The sequence below is a fragment of the Gossypium hirsutum genome, chromosome A04, assembly GCF_007990345.1.
Source record: "Gossypium hirsutum isolate 1008001.06 chromosome A04, Gossypium_hirsutum_v2.1, whole genome shotgun sequence".
NCBI classification, from domain to species: domain Eukaryota; kingdom Viridiplantae; phylum Streptophyta; class Magnoliopsida; order Malvales; family Malvaceae; genus Gossypium; species Gossypium hirsutum.
In genome coordinates this window covers 2,301,926-2,321,575 of record NC_053427.1, presented here as the reverse complement: position 1 = coordinate 2,321,575, position 19,650 = coordinate 2,301,926, and the positions used below count along the sequence as shown (strand labels likewise).

The window sequence follows — 19,650 nt, the reverse complement described above, 5'->3', positions numbered from 1 at the left end:
GTATAGTTGCATGTTTAGGATAAATTGCATTAGGGATTGTTGCATTTAGTTTAATATATTTAATTTTAATCATCACTTCCAAATCATAATGTGTTTTTATTTAGCAAGTTGTTAATATAATTTTACAATTAAGTGATTTAGAACAAATATAATTCGTGTGGAGACGATAACTCGATGCTTACTTATTACTTGATAACGACTGTGTACACTTGTACAAACCCCAGCGTTATTGAAGTCCGGGGTGAATGTTAGCTCGACTAGGTATTATAGGGCTAGGAAAAGAGTGATTGAGAAGAGTGCCAGAAACCACCAGAATTGCTTTCGGAAATATGGTGTGAACCTTCGTCAACCACCAAACCACATTCCTGTATCAACAATTTTTATTGAATAATTAGGATTATACTTTTCGAAATAATATTTATAAATTTAACGGAACATAATTATATTCGCCACCATCTAGTAAAGATATTATTTTGAAGATAAAATGTAAAATAATGCTTTTCAATCTTTCCATAATAAAATCCTTTCACATAGTTTAAATTATTCAAGTTGTGAAAAAATTAACCACAAAACTATAAGTTGATATTAAAGAAACAAGCTTATCAGAGAAATTGAAGCTTGGCCATATGACTTTTCCAAATTGATTAAATAGTAATATATTTGATTGGTTTTAATTTTCTCAAACTTTCTATATATTTGGAACAAAACAAAAGGAAAAGTCATTCTTCCTTTAATTTCAAAACCAAATAAAAACATGGCACCACACCTTAATATTGTTCCTTCCATGTTTGTACTTTTATTATTATTCATTTCAGCCTCTAAAGTTCAATCAGATGCTTTTGATGTTGTTGCCAAGTTTGGCGCAAAAGCTGACGGGAAAACGGATTTGAGCAAGGCAAGTTCAATTGCTCTTAACTTTGTACCCCAAAGGTGAAAATATGAAAAAATTATATTTCAAACTGATGTCTTTATTCATTTCATTTTAGCCATTTTTGGATGCTTGGAAAGAAGCATGTGCCTCTGTAACTCCATCAACAGTTGTGATTCCTAAAGGGACATATTTATTATCAAAAGTAAACTTAGAAGGTCCATGCAAGGCTCCTATTGAGATTAATGTTCAGGGCACTATACAGGCTCCGGCTGATCCTAGTGCTTTCAAAGACCCTAATTGGGTTAGATTCTATAGTGTTGAAAATTTCAAAATGTTTGGCGGAGGAATTTTCGATGGTCAAGGAAGCATTGCTTATGAGAAGAATACTTGCGAGAATCGTGAATTTCGTTCCAAACTTCCCGTTGTCAGCTTTCTTCCCTCTTGCCAGAATTTATTTATTCTTTTTCCTCTTATTATTATTATCAAAATATAATTATAACTAACATCTTTTTTTCGTGTGTTACTTTGCTAACTCCAAAATTAAACAGAATATAAGGTTTGACTTTGTGACCAATGCATTGATACAAGACATAACTAGCAAAGACAGTAAACTATTCCACATTAATGTTTTTGCTTGCAAAAACATTACCCTCGAACGTTTGAAGATAGAGGCACCGGACGAGAGCCCAAACACAGATGGGATTCACATGGGCAAATCAGAGGGGGTCAATATTATTGCCTCTGACATTAAAACTGGTGATGATTGTATTTCTATCGGAGATGGCACTAAAAATATGGTCATAAAAGAAATAACTTGTGGACCAGGACATGGTATAAGTATCGGTAGTCTTGGAAAGTTCCAAAATGAAGAGCCAGTTGAGGGAATCAAAATCTCAAACTGCACCATCACTAATACTTCGAATGGAGCTCGAATCAAAACTTGGCCAGGCGAACATGGTGGGGCAGTATCAGAAATACATTTCGAGGATATTACCATGAATAATGTCTCTTCCCCTATCCTAATTGATCAACAATATTGCCCATGGAATAAATGCAAGAAAAATGTATAACATTCTTATCAAAATCCTAATAGAGTGACAATATTTAATGGATCATTGAATCATTGTTGTGTTCATGCAGGAAGAATCGAAAGTTAAACTAAGCAACATTAGCTTCAAGAACATCCGTGGCACATCTGCGCTTCCAGAAGCTATCAAGTTTATTTGCAGCGGTTCTTCGCCATGTCAAAATGTGGAACTTGCGGACATTGATATTAAGCACAACGGAGCTGAACCCGCAACATCCCAATGTTTGAATGTCAAGCCTATAACTAGTGGCAAATTAAACCCGACTCCATGTTCCGGCCCTGTCCCAAAAACCCCTGGCGCCACCGCTTAAAGCATACCAACAAATTCAATGCAATTGTAATTAATATATTTATTCATATTATATAAAAACAATTATTTTTCATTTTAATTTTTTGCTATTAATAAACTTTTGCTATGAATTCAATGCTTTTAATATACACATCAATACAAAGAGCCGAAATGTGATAAAATTTAGTTCATTTAAACTAATAACAAAACCATTACTGAGTTTCTATATTGAATTAGAATTAATTATTGGAGTTTTCTTTATCTAAGTATAATTTTTTTTATAAAGTCCATCTTCCAACGTAGTACTTTTAAGGAAAAATAAAATATTAAATTCGAGATTCTAATTAAAATAAAAGTTCGTCGTCCAATTTTTTTGAACAACATATTCCTGTATTAATTGTGTGCTTAAACATATGATTATATTTGTGCATTGGTTTGTTTCTTTTTCAGTTGACTTTACATTTTTCATGGAAGAAGATGTAATGGTTACCATGAGATATGACCAGATCATTTTGGGTGAACGGATATAAATTAAAGGGATTGAGGATATCCTATGAGGCTAAAGCACATACGAAAAATTCATTGGACGAGCACTTGGTGAGTTGTTTTCATAATGATATATAATAAGGAGAGGTCGGTCATGGCACTTAATTACAAACTATTTGAGCTCTAATTATATACCCAGTGGTCCCCTCTACTAGCTCTATACAACCTTGATGGTTTGCATTTGAATTGATGAGATGAATAAATAAAATTGATGAATTACAGAAAAAGATCGAATGTATCACTATCCGTAGTGAATGAAATTTCTCGTTATAAAAGAGAGATGACTTAAAGACTAAATTAATTTATTCCAACTATTATTTAATTAATAGTAATCACTTAACTGATGCTTGGAGTAAAAATTAAATTAATTAATTAGCGCAGTCTTGTTGAGCAAGATAATTAAATTCATTTACCCATACATACTAGTGTGGTAAACATGTCATGAATTTAACGGAATTAGAACTAGGTTTGAAAAATAATTTAATTGTGTGAATTCGTAAAATTTATTTCAATTGATTAATTAAATTATTAATATTTTGGGAAATAGAAATTTTTTTATTTGGTTGGTTAAATTATATGAGTTGATTAAATTTCTAAATAACACATATAATTATACTAAATACATCAGATAGACCCAATGACCCATCTCATGTAAGATGGGTGACAACCCTATCTGTAAAGGGTGTTGAAGCCCATACATATTCCTACTAGAGAATTTTGTATATTCTCTCTTAAAATGTTATTATATTTTTTCTTCTTCTTGTTCGACCAAGACTCTTGCGATTTTTATATAAATAGAGACCATAGGCTTGGTCAACCACACACGATGTGAAGCATCGACATTGTAAAACTTTATTGAGATTTAATTTCCAAAAAAAAAAATCTAAATTTGAATGTTTACATTTTCAGTTTTTGGCCCATAAAGAGACATCGATATTTGCCACTCCAACATCAATATAAATTTTTCATAGCTTTCATCCGTTCATGGATTAGAGCCTACGCTTTAACCATGTAATAGTCTAAATTTCAGTGAAATCGAAATAGTGGTTTCGGGACCACAAATTCGAGCTCGAAAAATAAAATTGTTAAAATTTCATAAAATGATAGGTAATATGATAGGAATATTGCATGAAAATTTTTATGGAAAAATTTTATCGATTATGTGTCTAATTGCAAAATGGACTAAATTGAATAAAATGTCAAAGTTGGATTCTAATAGCTATAAGGATCAAATAGCATCCTTAAATAGCAATTAGACCATTGATGAAAAATATGTAGATTTTTTAGTGATTCATCCATGGAAAAATTGAAAAAGGATAAGAACTAAATTGAAAATTGAATTAATTAATGTATGATAAATGATTAAATAGAAATAAAAACCTTATTTTATATCATCTTCTTCATAAAACACATGGAAACCCTAGGAGAGAGAAATTAAACTTTTCAAGCTTGAATTGGTAAGTTCTATGTCCCATTTTTTTAATGATTTTCATATTTTTGAAACCTAGAAAGCTTAATTTCTCTATTTGGGGGATTAATTTGAAAAGAAATAAAAGTTTAGAAAATTTTCCATTGATGAATATGCTGTAAATTGAAATTTTATGATTGAAAATGAAAGGTTGTTGATAGATAAACAACTTTTACAAAGTGATTTTTAGTGAAAACATGTATAGGGACTAAATTGAAAAGTGGTGAAATTCTAGAAAAAATTATAAAATTTTTGAAATAAATGTGCTGTAAAAGTTATATTGGAATTTTGATTAGGCTTGGAACAAGGAGTAAATTGTATGAATTTCAATTTCCGAGCCTAGGGACGAAATTGGAATTAATTAAAAGTTCGGTGGCAAAATGGTACTTTTGCATAGAAAGTGAAATGGACTCAATTGAACGTGGAATTTATGGAATTGATGATTAAATTTATTCATATAGATTTAGAAGTATCGAACAAAGAAAAAGGTTAAGGAAAAGAAAAAGTCTCAGATTAGAAGATACGATCAATTGTCAAGGTAAGTTCATATAAATTAATTAAGTATGAAAATGTATTGATTTGATTATTGACTTGTGAGAATTATGATATGTAATTGACATCTATATGTAGCATGAAAATGTTGACACATGATATATGTAATTGATGAAAAGGTACAATAGCCTGTTCGAATATTGATTTCCGATTGGACAGGTGATTACTGTTGTAAATGGGGTCATGCATACGTTGCAGTAAAGGTTATTCTGAAAGGGGTAATCTTTTGATCTCATTATGAAAAGGAATTTCACCCGAAAGGGTGACACTTGAAAAGGAAACGTACACTTTTTGTGTACACTTGAAAAGGATTTGTAGTCTTTGTGTGTACACTTGAAAAGGAAACATACACATTGTATATACACTTGAAAAGGATTTGTACACTTTGTGTGTACACTTGAAAAGGAAATGTACCCCTTGTGTGTGCACTTGAAAAGGAAATGTACACTTTATGTGCATCATTTGAAAAGGGAATGTGCACTTCAGGTGTGCAACTAGAAAAGGAAAGGTCCATCGGAAATTCAAAGATTCAAACAGAAATGGTATAATAAGTGAAATAAGAAGAAATGACATGATGAGCTCATCTATGCATATTAGTGTTTTTGTACTAACCAATTTGGTTGAATGATTGTGAATAGGCAATATTTTCTAGTTTGCTAAATTGATGGATAATTGTTTTATATGTGATTTACTTGTTAAGCATGATCGGTAAGTGTAGTTTTAGTTATTTGAACTTACTAAGCATATAATGCTTACTAGGTTTATTTTCCTATTTTATAGTGCTCGAAGCTCGTGAAGGTTGGATTCGGGTCAGAGCAATCATCACACTATCAACTCCATGATCTTGGTATAAATGATAAACTTGTTTTGATATAATGGCATATATAGGCTAATGTGGCCAAATGATGAAGTAATATGTTGATTTGTAAACTAGCCATTGGAATGGCTAGTCATGTGTATCTTGAGATGACTTGGTATGGTATGGTGTTATATGATAAGTTTTATATGTTTAACAAGTTAAACAACACTTTTTATGAGACATATTTTGTGAAGTAAAGAAAAGGTAAATTTATGAGCATGATTAAGGTTAGTAATATATCAAATTGGATGATGGAAATTAGTTGGATTGGTTGGCATATACATGTAAGTTTCATGCAGGAAAATGGTTAAAGTTAGGTGGGGAATAGGGCTATGAAATGGCCTTATATCGTCTACACGGGTAAGACAAATAGGTGTGTGTCTAGGCCGTGTATGACGCACAGTCTGGGTACATGGGCATGTGATCCGGCTGTGTGTCCCCTACACCTTAATTAAATGAAACAGAATGCTCAATGTTGGTCACACGGCTGAGACACGACCGTGTGTCTTGGCTGTGTGAGAGACATGGTCTAGGGGCATTGGCATGTGCCCTGGCCGTGTGAAGTTTGTAGCTATTTTTGAGAAATTAATTTACCGCATGGGCTAAGCACACGGGTGTGTGCCTTAGCCGTGTGCCCTTAATTCGTTGATGGCGTCATAAATAGAGAGTTACACGGGTGTGTCCCAAGTCACACGGGCGTGTGTAATCACACGGCCTGACCACACGGGCGTGTGTGATATTGTTCATAAGTGAAATTTTGAAAATTTTACGAAAAATTTTATGAGGTTTCGATTTAGTCTCAACTCGTTTCTAGTGTTCATATTGGGCCTCGAGGGTCCAATTAAGGGACGTTATATGATCTGTAAATGTTCTGTAATGATCGGTAATACCTTGTAACCCTGTTTCAACGACGAATACGGGTTAGGGGTGTTATAAACTAGCCGAGGTTTGTTAATAGTTGAGAAGATCGTGTTGGTAGAATGTTGAGAAACAACTTAGACCGCCTAATCCAGAACACAAGTATGATTTTGGTGAAAGGGTTTGTCCTTATAAATATGAAAATTGCTTGGTTTTAGAAATTTTTAATTTTTTTGTTGTTTAAAAAATCTAAATGAATGTTTCCAACACATTCAAGATTGATCTCTAATTTCTAAATTGAATAGGTCACTAATAATTACTTGGCCTTTCCAGTCCACAGCCAAACTAGTGCTTTTCTAATTTCCCAAGCTTCTTTGACAAACTTGTGCAATGTCTTTCTTCTCGAACATCCGAATGTATTGAGGACTCATTGACCACATTATTCGATAATGACGTGATACCATTTTATGTTTACTTATTACATATAAAAAAAATTGAACCCCAAAATGGAGAATGAGACAAAATTTTGTGTAACCGTAAGGAGATTTTTAGAGAGGAACGATATTTACATCGAGATTAAGTGTAATGTTTGTGTATTTTGCGATTATCACTTAAAGATCCTGAAATTTGTTGATGCGATTTGGATTTTTTGCTTTTAGATTCTCAATGGTTAGTCTCTTTTTCTGATTTTTGTGTGTTTTGGCTTGAAACTTTCTTTTTTCATGGTTTTTTTTTCTGATTCGGGGTTCATTTTGGAAATTCATTTAGAAAAGTAGCCAGGGTAGGAACATTAGAGTTTTAATTTCTTTTGTAAAATAAGCGTTTACCGTGATATCTAATGTAACACCCCTTACCCGTGTCCAAGGCCAGGATAGGATACGAGGCATTACCGGACTTAAAATTTCATTCGAATTAAAATTAATCAAAAACATGTACATTGTCCCTTCTACGTGCCTACGAGGCCCAAAACATACATCGGGGGTGGTTCGGGACTAAACCGGGAACTTTAAAACCTTTTGGGAAACTTAGAAATTTTTATCATGAAATAGGGTCACACGCCCGTGTGGGTAGGCCATGTGGTCACACACGACCTTGTGGCCTTGGACACGCCCGTGTAACTCTCTGTTTATGACATCAGCAACAAAATAGGGTCACACAGCCAAGGCACATGCCCGTGTGTTTACCCGTGTGGACAACTTTGAGGCTATTTTCCAAGCCATTTGTCACCATCAATTTCATACACACATGATTACTTTTATTGGCCATTAACATGGAACATTTAGACAATTAAACATCCACAATTATAGCTCAAGCATGACATTTCCACAACAACATACACATACATAATACACCATTCCTCTCAAGTCTAAACCTACCCAATCACTTGTAATATGCATCATTAGAATTGCTTCCATCTTACACATTTAAGTCTTAATTATCACCAAGCTAAAATGACACATTTCCATAATCAAGCATTCATGAAATATAACACCATCTATCTCTAGCAAACACCCACCACCACATCATAAAGGCATTGGCACATGCCAGCATGTATAATGAGATTTACAACACAATAATCAACATAAGCCACATCTCATGGTCATACATAAATTGAACAATAAATCATTATAGGCCATCACCTTAGGCCACATTAATAATGACATAATTACAAAAGACAAAGGCCTATACATGCCATAAACTCAAGTGCTTTAATACTTATAACCCAAGTGGTAGCTTGATAGTGTGATAGAATCACTGACGATTTCCAACCCGAGCTAGCTTACAGACCCTATAAGAGATGAGAAAGGAAGGGGAGTAAGCTATAAAGCTTAGTAAGTCCGTATGAAAATAGTAAGCAATTTATTAACATGCTTTTTTCAAATTCTAACAACATGTTTTCAAGGTAGCACAATCATAGTTGCACATAATTCTATTATTTGCTCATATTCCAGTCAAGCTGTCTATTCGAGTCACAATTACTAAATTATTAATAACTTGAGCTAAAGAACTCCAAATTAGGATTCGCTAAATGGCTTTGAAACTAGACTCATATATATTCCTATCATAAATTTTCAGCATTTATGGATTAGCCAATAAGTATAGTTTATTTTTCAAAGTTACCCTTGTTCTGCTGTTTGACAGTTTTGACCTTCACTAAAAATTAATTATCCTTTAGTACGGGTTTCGGGTGATGTTCCCATTTGTTTCTCTTAAAAATAGATTCATCAAGGATTTTAATCATATAAATTATAACCCATATTTATTTTTATACAATTTTTAATGATTTTCCAAAGTCAGAACAGGGGAGCCCAGAATCATTTTGACCTTGTCTCACAAAAATTTAAATATATCATAATATAAGATTTTTTTTGCTTACGTCATTTCTGCTATGTGAAACTAGGCTCAATAGTATTTAATTTCATATTTTATTCAACCTCTAATTTGATTTTCACAATTTTTGGTGAATTTTCAAAGTCGGATTGCTGCTGCTGTCCAAAACTATTTATTGCAAGAATAATGGTAACTAAGTTCATCACACCTTCGTTTCTTTTAAATTAGAAATATCTATGCATTTATAAACATATATCATAGTCCACCAAATTAGCATAACACTATTTCACAATACTCATGGACGTACCATTCATGGATTTCATATTCAATTGAGTTTCTGTACATACCTATACTCATTCGTAACGTAACTCATATTCATTCTTATCATTGGCATACCCCATTGGGATTATCGTCAAATCATTCCTTAAACTTCCTGTTGAACACTCGGAATACTAATGGATACTCCAGTGGTGGTAGAGGTTCATTAGTCCATAAGTCATGCGCCAAAAGAATATTATATCTTGTGGTAGCTATGGTTGTGGTCGAGCAGGACATGGCAGTCGTGGAGAACCTTTTTCGATGAAGTTTTTAATTCCAATGCTATGGTGAGCTTAGGAGCTCTTTATAACTGTGATAAAATCAGGAACTTTTTAGGAAATATAAGGAAGCCTAAGTACTAGAAATGGAATAGCTGAAATTGATAATTGTAAAATAAAAATTATAAAACCTAATAAAATAAAAAAATGAAAAGTAGTCTGAAAAAGATAAAAGTAAAAACATAAAAATAATAAATAAAATTTTTTAAACATCTTCATCACTAGATGGTTTGCGAGGTGGGGTGGCGATGAGTTGTGGAAGTTCTGACAAATCTGGTGTAGTGTAGCATCAATGTGATCGAAGTGCTGAAAACACTGCTGCTCGAATCGAGTTAGGCGCTCAGAGATGTCAGCGTATGAAGCCGCCGCATGAACTGGACGAAAAGGAGGTGGTGACTGAGCCGGTGGGTCCTCGTGACGTGGAGGGACATCATCAGTAATATCCTTCGGGGCCTCCTCGGTGGATTGGGTGAGATGATATTGAGGAGGGTAGGTTCCACGACGCTTTTCAATCATCTTCATACTTAGCATGCTTAAGATGCCTTGTGGAGACATCTGGCTAATGAGGGTGAGGGGGGATGATTGGGCTGCTGTGTTGAGGAGCCCAAAGTGTCGTGCTAGTCGAGTCATGTAGGGGCCAATGGAGATGACTCCCTTCTGATGTCGCTCCGTCTGATGGCGAATGGCAAGTACTGTGAAATAGGTGAGGGCGAAGATGTACCCGTGCGACATACACCATAAGTAGTAGACATCGTGCGTGTTGACGACGTCGGTGCTCTCTCTTTGCCCTGTCAAAGTGTGAGATAAAATAGAATGTAGGTACCTTAAGGACGAAGGGAGAGCTGATGCCTTGGAGTGACTAGGGTCGTAGGTGGCCGAATGTGGTACTAGCACGTTCTAGCTCCATGAAGGAGAATGATGGATGTGGTGGTTGAAAGTGTCAAGGTCGTTCTTCTTCATGAACTCTTCCGTATATAGGCCCAGTGTAATACCGACCTTGGGTACGCTCAACTGGCGTACTAAACTGCTGAGCCTAAATTGGACCGTTCTTAGATCATCATGGTTGGTCATCACAGTCTGAAGATGGAAGGTTGAGCATAGTTCCATCGTTGGCTCAAGATACATCGGTTCAAACGATCTCAAAGAAAAGCCCCTAGGGGTTAGTGGTAAGAAGGGCCCAAATTGCATCTACCCATTGGACCTGCTCAAGTGCGGCCCAGTTAATGCAGCAGCCCGTTTCCAAGGGTCAGGCCCGTAGGATTTGAAATAATTCCTCCTGATTGCCTGGTGGAAATTGGAGGAAGGGGTGTCGGATTTTCAAAGTGGGGCATGAAGAAGATAATGCCCCTTTCCTTTTCTTCGAGGTGGCGACGACAGTCTTTTTCCTACGTGAGCTTGACATTGCATACCTGCAAATTGAATAACAATACTTTCATGGGGCTTACATACTAGATTAAAAAGAATGAACTAACACAATCAAGTATCAAGTTATGATGATGGGTAAGACTATGTTAAATATGCATGTGGGTTTTAAAGCATGAAACCTTAAGAACAAAATGGGTGAATGTAGCATAATATATTAACTAAAAATGGAAAATTTCAAGTAAAAAGAATAAGCATTATTATCATTTATATGAATATTTACTCAACATAGGCAAATGAAGCAAAAAGAATCATGGAATAAGTAAAATAATTGAATAAAGTAGAGAGAGGAGTGTAAACAAATGCAAGGGGGTGCTTGAATCGTCGAGAACACTGTTGTAAATGGAGCACAGTTGTGGAAGGTAGGCCGTGTGGACTTGCAGCTGCTAGGATTAGGGATTTTGGGTGAAGAAGATGATAAATAGTGAAGGGTATTTATAGATTTTGGGACACACGGCCAGGGGACACGCTCGTGTTCCTCAATTTTTGCCTGTGTGTTTCGCGAGTTTTAAATTTGGGCATGTCTGACATTCGGCCCACGCCCGTGTTCCTTGGGCGTGTAGGTGCACACGGTCGTGTCGCATGGCTGTGTCCTGCTCCATTCGTTTCTCCCACGCCCGTGTATGAAGGTCCACGCCCGTGTTGTTTTGGCAGGTTCACCCACAGTTGCTTGGCACGGGCGTGTCGCATGCCCATGTTAATTTTATAGGTTCGACCATGGTTTCAAGGCACGGGCATGTCGCATGCCCGTATTATTTTTGTAGGCTCGCCCACGACTATGTCACATGGCCGAAGCGATTTATCACAGCCCGTGTTTGGGAAAAATTTTACCCTATTTTCAAACGATCTACGGCACGCCCGTGTTCCTGGTCATGTGGTCTTTAGAAATCCTGCGTACCATGATTCGGTGAGTATGTTAGATGTTATAAAACTAAAATCTAAAGAAATTATTCTGTTAGTGCTCGGGTTGCCTCCTGAAAAGCACTTATATATAGTCTAAGCTCGACTTACCTCCCCATTGAATAGTCATGGTGGTTCGAGGAGTTTATACTCCTCATTCCTACTATGAATATCATCAAAATAAGGTTTTAGGCATGTATTATTTACCTTAAAAGTGCCGAATTTGGGGTGACTTACCTCGACTATACCAAATGGGAAAATGCTAAGTACCGTAAGAAGAATTTCTTCATTTGGTTTGACAATGTCAATGTGAGGATCTGTGGCATCTAATGAAACTTTATCTCCAACCTTAAGTTTATTTGGTGAGGCATTGAGCTCGTTTTGGCGTAGTTTTGGTTTATCATGTTTTCTCAGTTTAAATATCAGCCATTCATCTAACTCATTGATTTGTAACCTTTATTCTTCATGGGTAGATCTTTTGTTGTGGAATGAACATGGCTCATATTTGTCCTTCTAACTTATTTCCTATAAAATAGGTTGTACTGTATGATCAATCTTAGTAGAACAATTTGTACAATCACCTTCAATTTTTGATGTGTTGCTCAGGTTACAAGCTTGAAGGGTGATTGTTTCGTCTCCTACACGAAGTGTGAGTTCACCTGCGCCAACATCAATAATTGTTCTAGCAGTTGCTAAAAAGGGCCTTTCCATGATTAAAGGAACGCTACTATCATCTTCTAGGTCTAACACAACAAAATCAACTGGGAATATAAATTTGTCAATTTTTATGAATACGTCTTCAATAATACCCCTAGGGAATCTGATAGTTTTATCTAATAATTGAATGCTCATCCTAGTTTTTTGGGTTTCCCTAGACCTAGTTGCTTAAACAATTTGTAAGGCATAACATTGATACTATCCCCTAATCAGCCAACGCATTATTAACATCTAAACTACCAATTAAACAAGGAATCATAAAACTCCCTAGATCTTTTAGTTTGTTGGGAACTTATTCTGAAGAATGGCTGAGCAAACCATGTTCAGCTCCACATGCGACGTTTCATCTAACTTTCTTTTATTTGCTAGAAGCTCCTTTAAAAATTTGACTGCATTTGGCATCTGCGAAAGTGCTTCAATAAACGGTAAGTTAATATGTAGTTTCTTTAAAAGTTTAAGGAATTTACCAAATTGTTCATCTGAGCGGTCTTTCCTTGTCGTATTGGGGTATGGCACACGAAGTTTATATTTTGTACTTACCGATTTTCGTTTGTTTTGTCCTACCTTATTCTCACATTCGCTTACCACTTGTTCTGGCCTTGGTTTTGCAACTAACCCTTCCTCATCTCGAATGGCAATTACATTGAGTTGCTCCCTTGGATTAGATTTAGTGTTGCTTGGTAGGCTACCTTGTGGTCGTTCGGAAATCAATTTGGCGAGCTGTCCAATCTGAGTTTCGAGCCCTTAGATTAATGCTTGTTGATTTTTTAGTGCCGTTTTTGTATTCTAGAAACGAGTCTCTGAAACCAAGAAGAATTTGGTTAGCATCTCTTCAAGGTTCGGCTTTTTCTCCTGCTGGTACGGTGGTTGCTAAAAGCCTGCAGAGGGTGGTGGTTTCTGATTTCCTTGGCCTCCCTACAAAAAATTTGGGTGGTTCCTCCAACCTGCCTTGTAAGTATTGCTATAAGGATTGTTTTGAGATTGACGATTGTTACCCATGTAACTTAACGTCTCATTGTCCAAGTTGTGGCCATACGGTGGGTATTCTTAACTGCTTGATCCACCTCCACTTGCTTCGCACTACATTTCTGGGTGAACCTGTGAAGAACTAAGAAAACCATCAATTTTCTTATTCAAGAGTTCTACCTGATTAGAGAGCATGGTGACCGAATCGATGTTATAAACACCGTCTGTTTTCGCTGGCTTTGTCCTCATGACTTTCCACTGATAATTATTCAATTACATCTCCTCTATAAATTCATAGACATCTTCAGGTGTTTTATTATTGATGTTTCTACCAGCAGTTGCGTCAACCATTTGTCAAGTCGAAGGATTCAAGCCATTATGAAATGTTTGAACCTGTATCCAGAGTGGTAAAACATGGTGAGGGCATCTTCGCAAAAGGTCATTGTATCTCTCCCATGCATCGTAGAGTGTTTCTAAATCCATCTACACGAAAAAGATATATCATTACGTAATTTAGCCGTTTTAGCTGGCGGAAAGTATTTTAATAAGAACTTTTCGATCATTTGTTCTCAAGTAGTGATTGACCCCCGTGGTAACGAATTCAACCACTATTTAGCTTTGTTTCTCAATGAAAAAGGGAATAACCGAAGGCGAATGGCGTCATCAGAAACGCCATTAATTTTAAATGTTTAAAAAAACTCTAGAAAATTTGCCACGTGAGTGTTTGGATCCTTATCCTGCAAACCATCAAACTGAACAAATTGTTGTATCATTTGAATTGTGTTAGGTTTCAGTTCAAAGTTATTTGCAGCAATAGCAGGTCTAACTATGCTTGATTCAGTTCCTGTTAAAGAAGGTTTAGCATAATCATACATAGTACGCGGAGCAGGATTCTGATTAACAGCAATCGCAGGAGGTAGCAGATTGTCTTGGTTTTCAGCCATGTCCTCGGTGGTGGTTGAAGTATCATCCTCTTGCTCTTATGTGTATCGTAAGTTTTGCCTTATTTCTCTTCGGTTTCTGTGAACTGTGCGATCAATCTCACTATCAAACAATAATGGTCCTGACGGGTTTCTCCTGGTTATAAACAAGAAAACCTGTCAGAAGAAAATAAATAAAGAATTAGAAAAGAATATAAAAGTTTAAATTGCAATAAAAGTAAAATGGCTAAAGTAATAAAAATCGAGTTTTCCTAATATCCTAGTCCCCCGGCAACGGCGCCAAAAACTTGATGCGTGATATTCGTAACAAGTTTTAAAGATTTATAAATGAAACGTTCTTGAGACTAACTTATTATCACGATTGAGGGAAGTGTACCTATCGAACAGTAGTATAGTTCAGCAAGACCGGATTTCGAACCCAAAGGAACTACGAGTACTAGTATTTACTTCCTTTTTATTATCTAGCCTAAAAATTAAGAGGTTTGGTTATCTAAACTAATTACTAACGAAGAATGCACAGAAAGAAAATTTGGGAAAAGACTTTTGGGAAAATTTGATTGATTGAGACAATACCTAAGGAAAAATCCACCTAGACTTCACTTGTTATTTGACTCTGAATCGGACGATTTTTTTAATTGACTTGATCCGTAGAAATCCCTAAGTTATATTATTATCTCTCTCGAGACTAATAACGTTAACCCTAGGTTGAATAACTGAAATCTCTTTCTAATTAACACTCTAGAATTGCATTAACTTAATCTATGGATTCCTTTATTAGGGTTCACCCTAATCTAGCAAAATCTTGTCACCCTATCTCTAGACGCGCAATTAACTCCGCTTAATTATGACAAATTTACTCTTAGTCAGGGTTTATTCCTCCTCTGAATAAGAGCTTAACTTGAATCAATATCCTGGAATATGAAAACAAGAATTAAGAACACATAATTAAGAACAATTCAAATATTTATCATACAATTTAGATAATAATAACAAAATCTGTCTTAGGTTTCATTCCTCTTAGGTATTTAGGGGTTTAGTTCATAGTTATGAAAGAAAACATCTCAAAAGCATAAAGATAACAAAACATAAGAACACCCAAAGCTCCTGAGAATCTTCAGTCTTGATGATGAATCCGGCTTCTTAGATGGATCAATCGGCTTTCCTTGGGCAATTCCCTCTTCCTCCTCTACGTCCCCCTTTTCCTCCCCCTCTAGGGTGTATTTATAGGCTTTAGATTGCCTAAGGAACCCTTAAAAGTGCTCTTTTCTGAATTCGACTCAACTTGCGCTCGACAGGGACACGCCCGTGCTCGATTGCTCCAGGCCGTGGTCGAACCTGTTAAATGAGCACGGGCATGTGATCTACCCGTGTGAAGAGGTTCAGGTCATGCTAGAGCCTGTTAAACCTACACGGGCTTGTGTTCTACCCATGTGGTAAACTTTAGGCCGTGCTGATTTCCCAAGTTGGCCCGTTTTCTCCATTTTTGGCCCGTTTCTTGGTCCTTTTACTCTCCTATGCTCACCTAAGTATAAAACATGAAATTAAAGGATTAGGAGCATCAAATTCACCAAATCTATGGAGAAATCATCCATAAAATGTGTTAAGCATGGGGTAAAAATATGTATAAATTACGGTTTATCAATTCTCTTTCTCAGTAGCAATATCACCTCTGCGACTAAATGCAACACTGTCACCTCCGCTTTTGTCATATTCGCTCTACATTAGAATCAAAACTCAAAACTTTGCAAATCAAAACTTACTAAAACACAATGCTGCAGAATACCCGGAAAAGGTAACAAATATTAGATTAAGAGTAATAATAAATATTCATCTATCATTTTATATAGAAGTAAAAAGACAAAAAAAAGTGTTTGATTTCATATCAAACTCTTCAAAAAAATTTATTATTTTTTATTTCCAGAAATTAATTATTTTTTTAAAATTTTAAAACTGAATTTAGCTCAGAAATTAAATTAAATTATAAAAATAATTATTTTTTTTATAAATTTAAATTCTAATGTAATTAATTTAACACTTTTAGTGCTATTAGGATTTTTATTTGGAAATTAACCCACGCCACTGTAATGGGTGTCATGTCATTATTTTTTTGGGTAAATTACACCAACAGTCACTCAACTTTGAGTTAGTTGAAAAAATAGTCACTTAACTTTTGAAAAATAATAAAACAGTCACTAACATTATCGAAAAGTGACAAATTAGTCACCCATTAGCATTTTCTATTACAGGCCTAACAGGATAGGTGACGTGGCCAGTTAACTTATCATGTTGGATGAGGCAAAGTTTCAGTTCAATCAATCAACTTTAAAAAAATAACAAATCAGTCACTAACGTTATCGAAAAGTGACAAATTAGTCAGTCATTAACATTTTCGGTTATAGGTCTAACGAGACAGGTAACGTAGCCAATAAATTAGCTAATGTGGTTAATTAACTTGCCACGTTAGACAAGGCAAAGTTGAGTGGCTATTTTTTTCGTCCTTCCTTTTTTGTTTTTTCATAAATGGCCCAATATTTTTACTTTTTATATAAATGACCCAATATGTTTATACTTATTCTTCTCTATCCCAATAATCTTGCCGTCACCATCTCCACCACAACCATCTTTAGCGTCACCATCACTGACCTCCAAACCACCACCCTATCTTTTTTTTCTTTTTCACCCCCCAATAGAGGAGCCACAGGGTTGGGATCCGATTGTCTTTTTCTATCGCCCAAAGTCATTAACTTTGAAAAAACTAGATCGAAATGGGATGAGATTGAAGATAATTTTGCGTCAAACTATCAGTACCCACAACCAAACCGGTGAGGAGAAAATCCTCCAAAGCAATATTCAAGCGATTTAAGAACCAAAATGAATTGGATTTGTCGAGATCTTCATAGGATATGATGATATAAACAAAAGATTCGTTGATTAAGATAAACAACACTAACTTCATTGCCAACATTATCAAGTTGCATAAAACAAAATCAAAAGCAAAACAAGGGGAACATCCAGACAAACCAAACAATTGATTGAACCCATGATTTTTGGGAAGAAAGGAAACAGTTCCTCTAAAGGGACAAGCAAATGTCGACAAGTAAAATTATAGGTTAGGTCAGTGATTAGTAAGATCCCAAAGTTGAAATCGGACTAGGTTTTGTAGCAAAGGAGGATGAGAGATGGATTAGAAGAAGAGCGGCGGAGATGGTCGGTAACGAAAGTTGGGGTCGAGGTGAGGTAAGCCCAATCATTGGAAAGGGATTTGAATCGAGTCACAAAACTAAGGGATAATTTAGAAAGGATATCGAAAATGACATTTTAGGTTAATGACAATGAGGAATCCATGGTTCTCTGCTTTCTTTTTGAATAAGAAGAATTCATTCAAGGGTTTTATTTGTTCTTCTTTTTGGGTGTTCTATTTATTAAATTTAGTAGGACCGATTTATTATTTTTTGTCATTTACCCTTATATATTTTTTGGGTAGGAAATAACGTGGTGGTCGATTAATTGTCATGTCACTTTTCCATTATAGAGTGACTGGATTAAAACTAGAGTGACTGTTTTGTTAACTACTTCAAAGTTGAGTGACCATTGATGTAATTTATCATTATTTTTTGTGGGTTTCGAGTTACCTCAAAGATCCTCAATTTTTCTTCAACAACATGAAGAGCCATCACTATTGAACCCTCAACCTATCTTGTATTTTCAGGAGCCATCAGTCCTATTGAACAAGAAGAACATGACGATTTTTCGATGAAATACTCGAAACCTTAGCTTCATCTTCGACCTTTAGCAACGAAGTCTTAACTTGACCCATAGTAATGCCTCACCAGAACCAAGAGTCGTCATCTTCATTTTATTGGCTCTCCATTGCAAGCCCGACGATGGGCGAATCATTTGCTATATCGATAAGGGCAGGCCTTTCTTGTAGATGATGATGGGTCTCTATTGAAAAATTGATAAATTCGTTTAAAATTTTGATTTTGTCGCAGGAAAGAATGTAATAGCCCGTTTTTGGGTCAAATCAGAATAGTGATTTTGGGACCACAAAACTGAAGTCAAAATATTTATTTTACTATTTTAATAAGGTCTATAGCATGATAGATTGATTACGTGAAAGTTTTGTAAAGAAATTTTACCGTTTAAATGCTTAATTAGGTAAAAAAAGACTAAATCGCGTAAAGTGCAAAAATAGTGTTCTATTAGCTAAAGGTATTAAAAAGCTATAGAAACTTAAAGTTAAGGTCCTTATGTGGTTATTAACCCATTTATAACATAGTGAAAGTTAGTGGCATGGCATCTGGAGTAGTTATTAAAGTTTATTAAGGTTAAAAATGTAAATTAATAAAGGTTAATTATAATATAACAAACAAATTTTAATTGCTTCCATCTTCTTCAATTGTCGAAATTTGAATTTTGGAGAAACCATTTTAGGGTTTGAGATATTCGGCACTTGTAAGCTAAATTGTAAGTCTATTTTGACTCGATTTTTGATGTTTTCTATATTTTTGTAATCGTTGCTTCGTATTCTAGCTAGCCTGTGTTTTAATTTTTTAATTTTTTAATGATTTTGTGAAGTTCCATTGATGAATGCTTGAGCTTTTCAATGTTTTATGATGAAAAATGAATATTTGTTGATAGTTACATAAGTTTTGTTAAGTGATTTTTAGTAAAAATGTCTATTAGGAATTAAATTGTGAAATATGTAAATTGAGGGGTTGAAATGTGAAATAAATAAAAGTTTTGGGCTAATAGGGACCTATATAAAATTTGGCTAGGCTTGGGTTTAATGAAATTTCATGAATTTTATGTATTTGTAAATTAAGGACTAAATTGTAAAAATGTAGAAATTTAGGGGTTAAAGTGTAAAAATGCCCAAATATGTGTTTTTGGACTGAATTGAATGAATTGATAAATAAATGAGTTAATTTGGAATGTATATAGATCAAGAAAGAAAGAAATCAGATTTAGATCGAGGAAAATCAAATGTTATCGAATAGTCGATCTGGTTCGTCTATCCCGAATTTGAGGTAAGTTCATATGCAAATAAATATCTTAAAATTGAGTTATATATGTTTCTTTGTCATTGAACTAATTTGAATGTTGAATGATCAAGTACAAGCAAGAATTGACAGTGTTGTAATATCCGAAAGTCCCGTACGAACCTTAGGAATGGTATAGGATACAAATGTCATGACATTAGGATTATCGAGATGTGATTACGTGTAAGACCATGTCTTGGACATT

General features: G+C 35.1%; 1 protein-coding gene and 1 non-coding gene across 2 annotated transcripts; both read left to right on the top strand.

The window, feature by feature from the left end:
• Window positions 1–727: 727 nt before the first annotated feature.
• LOC107942384 (polygalacturonase-like) lies at window positions 728–2,347 on the top strand. Its single transcript, XM_016876039.2, has 4 exons — window positions 728–895; window positions 987–1,295; window positions 1,420–1,935; window positions 2,012–2,347. The coding sequence occupies exons 1-4, from the start codon at window positions 755–757 to the stop codon at window positions 2,267–2,269; spliced, it is 1,224 nt and encodes a 407-aa protein (XP_016731528.2). The 5' UTR covers window positions 728–754; the 3' UTR covers window positions 2,270–2,347.
• Window positions 2,348–13,871: 11,524 nt separating this feature from the next.
• LOC121228776 (small nucleolar RNA R71) lies at window positions 13,872–13,977 on the top strand. The gene has a single exon (XR_005926351.1). It is a non-coding gene; the product is annotated as a small nucleolar RNA R71 (small nucleolar RNA).
• Window positions 13,978–19,650: the final 5,673 nt, after the last annotated feature.